Here is a 9,478-nt window from a genome sequence, read left to right as displayed (position 1 = left end):
TTATACGATTTGGTCTTAACACTGTGGAGTTGTACCTTTTGGTTTTACCGCTGCTGCTCTAACATGGGTATTTGATCCTGTTCTTTTATACTAATCTTTGAGTATGTACTTTATGTATTTTTAACTAAGATTTGTGAATAAAAATTAATAATTTTAAAGAAAAGACACCAATTCCTTTTTTGAACCGTTATTGGTTTTAACCCATTGGTGTAACCGTATTCAGCTGCGGTTTCAGTTACTTTTCCATCTCCCGCTGCTGTCACCCTCCTGCTCTCCGTCCATCTGATTATAGCCTGCGCCTCTGCATATAGGGGAGATTATATTGTGTGGATTCAGGTCTGGGGCAGCTCTACAATACTCCGGATACAGCGCAGTCCTGTCCTCCAGACCTGCTGCCCCCGCACACGGTGATCGCGCTGGATGGAGGATGAGCCGCCATTATTATTCTGAAGGGTTATTAATCTTTGGTGGCCGCCATCGATCCGAGACTATAGTGCCCAAGACGCGGTGATTACATAGAAGTCTATAAACCCGGTACAGTTCCTCCATCTATCCAGCTGCCTCATACAGCGTTATTCCCGGTGAGTATTCGCTGTACCCGATCACCCACACGGGTCTGATCCTAAAAATATTAAGCAGGATCAACACATTCATCTCACAGCAGAACTTTGCTTTTTGCTCTGCAGTAACCGCAGCACAGCAGAATATGCTCAGACTGTGCTCAGATATATCCATGTTCGGCTATACCACCCCCATCACACACCCCTGGGTTAGATGATAGATTAGTGAGAGTGAACAGCATTCACCAGGGCACAGGAAATCTGCCCTCCGCTCACCCCACAGCAGCAGGACATTGTAGCCTTTCAGGTAGATGTGGGCGGCTCTGAAAAGAGCCTTTGGGTTGTGAGGACAGAATAGAGCAGAATTAACCCCCGAAGCCGTAGAGAGTGCGGCCCTGGCGCTTCAGCGCGTACACCACGTCCATGGCGGTGACGGTCTTCCTCTTGGCGTGCTCGGTGTAGGTGACGGCGTCACGGATCACATTCTCCAGGAAAACTTTCAGAACTCCGCGAGTCTCTTCGTAGATGAGGCCGGAGATGCGCTTGACGCCTCCTCTGCGGGCGAGACGGCGGATGGCAGGCTTGGTGATGCCCTGGATGTTATCACGGAGCACCTTCCTGTGCCGCTTGGCGCCGCCTTTCCCAAGACCTTTTCCTCCTTTACCGCGACCAGACATCTTCAGAATAGTTACAATAGATCAAGTAATGAAATGGCGCCAACTCCTCCTTTATGTAGAGGATGGTCGGACCAGAAGGAAAACTGAGGAGATGACGCGTGTCCGGGGCGTGTTTTACAGACTGAGAACTCTGCCTTTCTTCTGCTGATTGGCTGAATACTGAATTGTTAGAGAGTTTGAATTTACCGCCCTTTCTGTTTCTGCCATTGTTCCTTCTAGACTCGAATATAACTTCTTTCCCCATGAGAATTATCCCAAATACAGTCCATAGATAAAATCCACCGAACACTAATGTGTTATGTAAGCAGCTTTCCAGATCTCCGCCATTATCTCCCCAGTCGCTTATTCCTGCAGTCTATGTACAGATCAGTTCCACAGCTACAAGCAGGAGGTCCGTGCTATAACATGAGCTTACATTTTCACAGAGAAGCGGCCTCATACTCAGGCGCCAATGTCCGCTGTGTGGAGGGATATAAACGGCTTCATCACCAGCCAGAGTATGAAGATTGCTGAGTAGTAGTGCAGAGCAGGCACGGGATGATGAGAGCGGTAGTTAGACAGCAGTCACACGGCCGTATAACTGGGGCGGGGATTACATACAATGCTCCCACTGGCGGAGGCTCTTCCTGACCGGAGCGTGAGAGGTCCATGGCAATAGAAGCTTATAAAAATAAAATTCCTTCAGATATTATCCAAGTAAATACTAGTAAAAAGATAGAGTAAAGGGAGAAACCTCAGGGAGACTTGTTTGGTTACCCATGAGGTGTTTGCAAAGCCACTACTAAAAAAAATGAAAAGAAAAACCGGAGAAACAAGTGGGGTATCATGCAAAACAATGACAAACATTTATTTGGGTACAAAAACCATATGAGATACAAATATTGTATATAAAAAAGAAAAGACAGATGCAATAGACTACTGGCAAAAAAACCCCACTACAGACCTGTGTAATTACATATGGGTAAGTAGCACCCTGCTGACAAAATAATAACAATTGTAGTCACCGCCATGTAGTCATTCCATCAAATAATAATTATTGCTATATGAAGGGATACTATGTAGGAGGAATTTTTCTTGCAAAAATAAGGGATTACATACCAAAAAAACAGAGTTTAAATCAATGCAGGAATAAAGTGCCAGCAATGCAAGGGTCTGGAACTTTTAACAAAACCCCTACAAACTTAAACAATTAGTACTGCCCTGCTTAAAAAAACAAAACAAAAAAAAAGCAGTTGTACTCACAAACATAGTCATTTCATCAAATATTAAGTATTGACAAGTGCTGCAATGCTGGAGGATTTTTTTTTTCCAAAAAAAACAAACAAAAAAACCAACAGTGATTACATACCAAAACAGAATTAAATGTAAACCAATGCAGGGATAAAGTGCCAGCAGTGCAATGGTCTGGAGTCCTCCAAGGGGAGGTAACCGAATTTTGCGTGTCACAGAGCAGGCTTCATCAGACCATTAGGGGAGTCTATTCTATTCATTCTATTATGTTAAGGTAATCTCTGGTCTTTGCAAAAATATTCCTCCTGCTTTGCAGCACTTTATATGTCAATCAATACTTAGTATTTGATGAAATGACTGCATGTTTGAGACTACAATTATGACTTTTTTTTTAGCAGTGTAGTACTTACCTATATACCATTCATGTAATTAAGCAGGTGTGTAGCAGCTTTGTTGCTAGATCCAGACCCTTGCACTGCTGGCACTTTACCCCTGCATTGAATTAAATTCTATTTTGGTTAGGTATGTAATCCATGTTTTTTTTTTTTTTTTAAAAAAAAATCCTCCTGCATTGTAGTACATTATCGCTTATTATTTCATGGAATGACTTTATGGTTGTGACTACAATTGTTATGACTTTGTAGAACAAAACGACTTTGTAGAGCAAAATAACAGCAACATATGAAGGATCAGCTCTTCAAAGTGAACTTGGTGGTGATAAGACTGATATTGAGGTGATCAGGAAAGATCTAATCTCTACAGCGCTATGTACCTGAAAACACGGGCAGTCACTTACAATCTAACATTAATGGGTGAACATACTTTATCACTCACTGCTCGCACGTGTCTGTTCTCAGTGATATGGAGCAAGATCAATCCGATTATTTCACGCATTGATTTCCAACTCCGCAGCAATCGCGGTAATGGAGAATGGATGTAGATACAGATATTGCTATATAAACCGTCTGGTGCAGACACTAGTACGGAACATTAGAGGATATAAGCGGCACCAGCTCTGATGAGGAGGATGTGGTGGCTCTGAGAAGAGCCTTTGTGTTGTACTCGGGGTGCAGGACAGATCAAGCCCTCTCCACACGGATGCGGCGGGCCAGCTGGATGTCTTTGGGTGGTGGTATAACCGAACATGGATATATGAGTATAGTCCATATCCTGCTGTGCTGCGGTTACTAGAGCAAAAAGCAAAGTTCTGCTGTGAGATGAATGTTGTTAACGATATTTTTAGGATTAGACCCGTGTGGGTGATCGGGTACAGCGAATATTCACCGGGAATAACGCTGTATGAGGCAACTGGATAGATGGAGGAACTGTACCGGGATTATAGACTCCTGTGTAATCACCGCGTCCTGGGCACTATAGTCTGGGATCTATGGCGGCCACCGAAGATGAATAATAATTCTTCAGAATAATAATGGCGGCTCATCCTCCATGCAGCGCGATCACCGTGTGCGGGGGCAGCAGGTCTGGAGGACAGGACTGCGCTGTATCCTGGGTATTAATTGTGCAGATAATGTGAATTGTACTCAATCGCCGGTACACAATACTCGTCCGCATTTCACAAACCTTGTCCCATATGTCTCCCAGCCTGATTCCTATATGTGCCATATTTCTTACATCAAGGTCCCCATATCTCCCCTATCACGGTCCACATGAGTTCCACTCTCATCCCCATATGTTTCCCATCCTGGTAACCATTTTCTCCTATCCTGGCCCCCATAAGTCTTCTATCCTTGTCCACTTATGTGTTCCTTCCTGATGCCATCTTGGTAACAATATGTTTCCCATTTCTGGTCCCTGTATGACATACATCCCAGTCACCCTATTGTGTGTATTTATATATACCCGTATATATCCTTCTCTACATGCATCCTCTGCTGTTGTACCGGGAGCGGCTCATTGTGCGTCGCCGCTGGCTCTGGTGGTGACGACGCATCTTTTGTGTACACCGGAAATAATACCGGATCCGCGGTAACACGAGCAATGAGGGGTTAACCAGAGTGAGAGAAGAATTAATTAGGAACCAACTTCAGCGTCTGCAGATCGCACAGATCTGTGTCGGGTGATGGGAATCGGCGGATTGTAGAAATCTTACCCTGAGGCCGCGTGTTACACGGATGGGAACAAAGAGTGGGAGGAGCTATCGGCCACTGAGCGGGAAGTTCAAAATTCGATTTTCAGCCAATCACTTTGTAGATAACCGGCAGCTTACAGGCACCACGTGATCCGTCTCTGTTAACTCTTCAGTGTCCGGTGTTTCTCGCCGACGTTCTTCGTTATCACAATCATTTCCTATTTCCTCAGAAGTGAGAACTGAACCCGATCTCCCCGCAGCCGGAACATCCCCCGCAGTCACCGGGTGGCGGACCGCACAGAGGACAGCGGCTGATGACGCTTCAGCTCCTCCTCTTCCTCTAATTCTCCGCCCCATTTCCAATCTCCGTTGTTGTTTTTGTAGCTTCTAATGTGAAATATCTGAATGTAGAAGTAAGAGCCGCTGTCAGGAGAGTGAGCAGCGGCCGCTCAGCACTGAGACTCCGCTCCTGCAGTCACTGCTTCCTCCATGTTATACGGGGCATTACCGGTCACTACAGAGCGGGAGCAGAGTGACGGGCCCCGGATGCACAGCGCCGTGTAGGCTGCGGGGTTTATAGGGCTGTATGCAGGTCTGTAGTATGGGGGAGGTATAGCAGAGAAAAGCTGCTGATGTGACGGCAGAGAGGAGCCAACCAATGAGCTGCAGGGGGCGGAGCTGGATCAGTTTACCTTTGCCACCCCATAGAACAGCGATGTGACAGCAGTGCTCATTTGCATGGCCGGTCTATAAAAACGGCCGCTCTGGGAGGAGCAGGATCACTTTTCTCTTCTGACAAGATATTTATCCTCTCATCATGCCTGATCCCGCCAAGTCCGCCCCAGCCGCCAAGAAGGGGTCCAAGAAAGCCGTGACCAAGACTCAGAAGAAGGACGGCAAGAAGCGGAGGAAGACCAGGAAGGAGAGCTATGCCATCTACGTGTACAAGGTGCTGAAGCAGGTGCACCCCGACACCGGCATCTCCTCCAAGGCCATGGGCATCATGAACTGCTTCGTTGGTGACATCTTCGAGCGCATCTCAGGGGAAGCCTCCCGCCTGGCTCATTACAACAAGCGCCACACCATCACCTCCCGGGAGATCCAGACCGCCGTGCGCCTGCTGCTGCCGGGAGAGCTGGCCAAGCACGCCGTGTCCGAGGGCACCAAGGCCGTCACCAAGTACACCAGCGCTAAGTGAGCCGTTACTGCTGATCCCCATCCTCCACACCACAAAGGCTCTTCTAAGAGCCACCACATTGTCTACAGCAGAGCTTTATACTCCACTGTATTTTGTGTATAATATATGAATATATCAGATGGTGCCTCAAGATTCTTTTCCGGCTGGTCTCCCAGAGGAATTTCTGCGCTAATTGGCGTTTTTACTGAAAATTACATAATATGCCCCAGTGTATAATATCCCCACACACTGCCCCTCTATTTCTCCCACATACACTGCTCCACTGTATGATACCCTCGACACTAAAACACTAATACACTGCTAATCCTATCATCCATCTGTATATTGTGTTTTCCTATATCACCGTAGTCTCTGAATGTGGGGGGCTTGCTATAACTTTGCGGTTTATTTCTGAGGCAGAGAGTTATTCATCCTTCTTTCAGGATAGCTAGTTCTCAGGCTGGGTTCGCGATGCACAGGATGTTAGTTCACCCCTCGGCTACTTCTAGTGTTGATGATTAGCAACAACCAAGACAGTCACAGCAGACTAAAGGCTACTTTACACACTGCGATATCGGTCCCGATATCGCTAGTGTGGGAACCCGCCCCCATCTGTTGCGCGACAAGGGGCAAATCGCTGCCAGTGTCGCACAGCAGCCATCACACATACTTACCTGTCCGGCGACGTCGCTGTGACGGGCGAACCGCCTCCTTTCTAAGGGGGCGGTCCAAGCGGCGTCACAGCGACGTCACTGAAGCGTCACTGAACCGCCGCCCAATAGCAGCAGAGGGGCGGAGCTGAGCGGGACGTAACATCCCGCCCACCTCCTTCCTTCCGCATAGCGGCCCGGAGGCAGGTAAAGAGAGCTTCCTCGTTCCTGCGGCATCACACGCAGCGATGTGTGCTGCCGCAGGAACGAGGAACAACTTCGTTACTGCTGCAGTAACGATTTTTAAGAATGGACTGAATGGAAGAATGCGACGATGCAAAATCGCTTATCGGTGTCACACGCAACGGCATCGCTAATGCGGCCGGATGTGCGTCACAAATTCAGTGACCCCAACGACTCCGCATTAGCAATGTCGCAGCGTGTAAAGGCCGCTTTAGATAAAGTAAGAGGCAACAACTTCTGGGACATATTAAAGAAAGCGGAAAAAGAAGTCTTTAGATTTGCCTCATATTACGTCATCTCCCATAGCCCAGGAACCACCAACACCAAAGCAAATTGCACATAAAAAACTTTAATTGGTTGGGTCAGGCATATAAGTTTAACATGGCATATAAAACATCATAGAAAAAGAAGAGGTTACATGACACAGAGAGGCGAGCAAAAAATCCCCATGTGGGGCTGCATGGATCTAACAGGGTAGATACAAAGGTACATTCCCAGTAGGGCCAGTGTAGGTGCCTTAGCAGTAAGCAAAGTAAATATCAGAACAGAGTAATAGATAGTAAAGAACCATAGGCACATTACCCAAACACATAACCCAGCGGGGGATCCACCGAATGTAAACACTCACATGCAGGCGCACATGGGGAACAGTAATGTAATGTGCCTATGGTTCTTTACTATCTATTACTCTGTTCTACATACACCGGAGCGGCGGTGTATTCTGCAGCTCCTGTCACCTCCAGAGCTGGACGCGACGCTGGAGGACTGTGGAGTACGCCGGACATGGAGGGTTTGTCGGGGTTAATAAATTGGTAATGAGGGACTTTGTTAGTGTTTTTTATTTCTAATAAATGATTTTTTCGGGTGTGTGTGTTTTTAACTGTAATTTACAGATTAATCATGGAAGGAATCTCGGGGAGACGCCTGACATGATTAATCTAGGATTTAGTGGCAGCTATGGGCTGCCATTAACTCCTTATTACCCCGATTTGCCAACGCACCAGGGCAAATCGGGAAGAGCCGGGTACAGTCCCAGAACTGTCGCATATAATGTATGCGGCAATTCTGGGCAGTTGCTGACTGATATTGTTAGGGTTGGGGGCTCCCCATAACGTGGGGCTCCCCATCCTGAGAATACCAGCCTTCAGCTGTATGGCTTTATCTGGTTGGTATTAAAATTGGGGGGGACCGCACGCCGTTTTTTTTAATTATTTATTTATTTATTTTACTGCACAGTATAGACCCGCCCACCGGCTGCTGTGATTGGGTGCAGTGTGACACCTGTCACTCAGCGTGGGGGAGTGTCTCACTGCAACCAATCATAGGCGCCTGTGGGCGTGGAAAGCAGGGAATATGAGATGGCTGTGTACAGAGCACAGCGCACCCGCCGGTATAAAGGCTCGGTCACGCTGTGGAGGCCGGCCAATCACTGCAATTCCACAACTAACAGGGCTGTGGCATTGCAGTGGTCTGCCAGCCAATCCCTGCATGAGGGCTGGCTCTCAAAAGAGCGCCAACATGCAGGGATGAAGACCACGAGTACAGCACGAGTATTGCAAAATTACTCGGTACCCGCCGAGTAGCCCGAGTACAGTGATACTCGTGCGAGTACCGAGTAGTAACAAGCATACTCGCTCATCACTATTAGTAAGGTGATGGCGGCCAGATTAGTTTTCAATGCTCTTGTCACCTTTTTTTTTGCCAATGATCTATTGTGATCTTACATGGTTCCGATCATAACATCCGACGTAATGCAATGGTGTAATGTCCCACGAAGCTCATCGTTTCCTATGGAGCATTGTTCTGAGAGAGGCAGCCCAGAATTTCTCATGAGCATGAATATGGCTGCCAGCCCAAGCACTGCGGTCCCTGGGAATCTACATGAGGGCCTTGGAAAAGTTCATAGTCCTGTGCCACAGCATAGTGCTGCAACTGAGCGTGCTTTTCCCCAGAGAGGGCTCTGAGTGTCCCTTCTGCAACGCGCACCATAGATTCACCACCACTGTCCTAAAGTAACATAATGCATTTCCATTGTTATGTGTTGTTTTATCTTGCTTGTGACCAGCAGCATCTAGATCACAAGTGAATGGCATTAATTATCAGGGCCAAGACATGGTGGAAGGAGATCTGTGGGCAAAAGGAAATCAGTTTCTGTTTGTTAGGCCTTTTTCAGATGTCAGTTTGTTCCGATACGTTTGTGCATTTTTTTTATACGTACCACAATCATTGACATACGCAGACCCATTATAATGAATGGGTCTGCGCACACAGTGATTTTTCACTGACCGTGTCTCCGTGCGGCGCATGCGCGTGTCCGTGATTGCTGTACGAAGAAATGTCAATTTTTTTCTGGCATCACTGCTGTCCCATGGACTACGCAGTGGTGTGATCCGTGAAACACGTACCAGAAAAACACGGACATTTAAAATAATAAACTCACTTTTCCAGCGACGCTCTCTGCAGCTTCCTGGCCGGCTCATGAATATTCATGAATGCAGCCAGAGCTAACCCGGAAGTAGCTGCAGAGAGCAGTGGGCGGAAGCTACAGAGCTGAGGAGTTCAGCACCATGGAGAGCAGGAACGGGACAGGTGAGAATATGTCCATGTGCAATCACAGATTACGGATTGCATATGGACTACCCACGTGTGTCGTGAATCACGAAACACGGAGGTACATGTGCGTGTTTTATACATCAGTGAAGAACGTCTGTGTTTTTCACTGACGTGTGAAACCGGCCTTAGGCCTCTTTCACATGTCCGTGTCTCCGATATGTGTTTGGTCCGTTTCTTCACGTGCTGGAGACACGGGCACACAAAGACCCATTAAAATCAATGGGTCTGCGCTCACGTGC

General features: G+C 47.3%; 2 protein-coding genes across 2 annotated transcripts; one reads left to right on the top strand and one right to left on the bottom strand.

Annotated features, from left to right (window-relative positions):
• Window positions 1–925: 925 nt before the first annotated feature.
• Window positions 926–1,237, bottom strand: LOC142246219 (histone H4). The gene has a single exon (XM_075319255.1). The coding sequence runs from the start codon at window positions 1,235–1,237 to the stop codon at window positions 926–928; it is 312 nt and encodes a 103-aa protein (XP_075175370.1).
• A 4,136-nt stretch (window positions 1,238–5,373) lies between these two features.
• LOC142246218 (histone H2B 1.1-like) lies at window positions 5,374–5,754 on the top strand. The gene has a single exon (XM_075319253.1). It carries the CDS (start codon window positions 5,374–5,376, stop codon window positions 5,752–5,754), a length of 381 nt encoding a protein of 126 aa, XP_075175368.1.
• Window positions 5,755–9,478: the final 3,724 nt, after the last annotated feature.

The sequence above is a fragment of the Anomaloglossus baeobatrachus genome, chromosome 7, assembly GCF_048569485.1.
Source record: "Anomaloglossus baeobatrachus isolate aAnoBae1 chromosome 7, aAnoBae1.hap1, whole genome shotgun sequence".
Lineage (NCBI taxonomy): Eukaryota > Metazoa > Chordata > Amphibia > Anura > Aromobatidae > Anomaloglossus > Anomaloglossus baeobatrachus.
This window is presented reverse-complemented; position numbering and strand designations above follow the sequence as displayed.

Excerpts from the sequence above, each read along its gene's own strand:
- LOC142246218 (XM_075319253.1), top strand. The coding sequence starts at position 5,374 with ATGCCTGATCCCGCCAAGTCCGCCCCAGCCGCCAAGAAGGGGTCCAAG.
- LOC142246219 (XM_075319255.1), bottom strand. The coding sequence starts at position 1,237 with ATGTCTGGTCGCGGTAAAGGAGGAAAAGGTCTTGGGAAAGGCGGCGCC.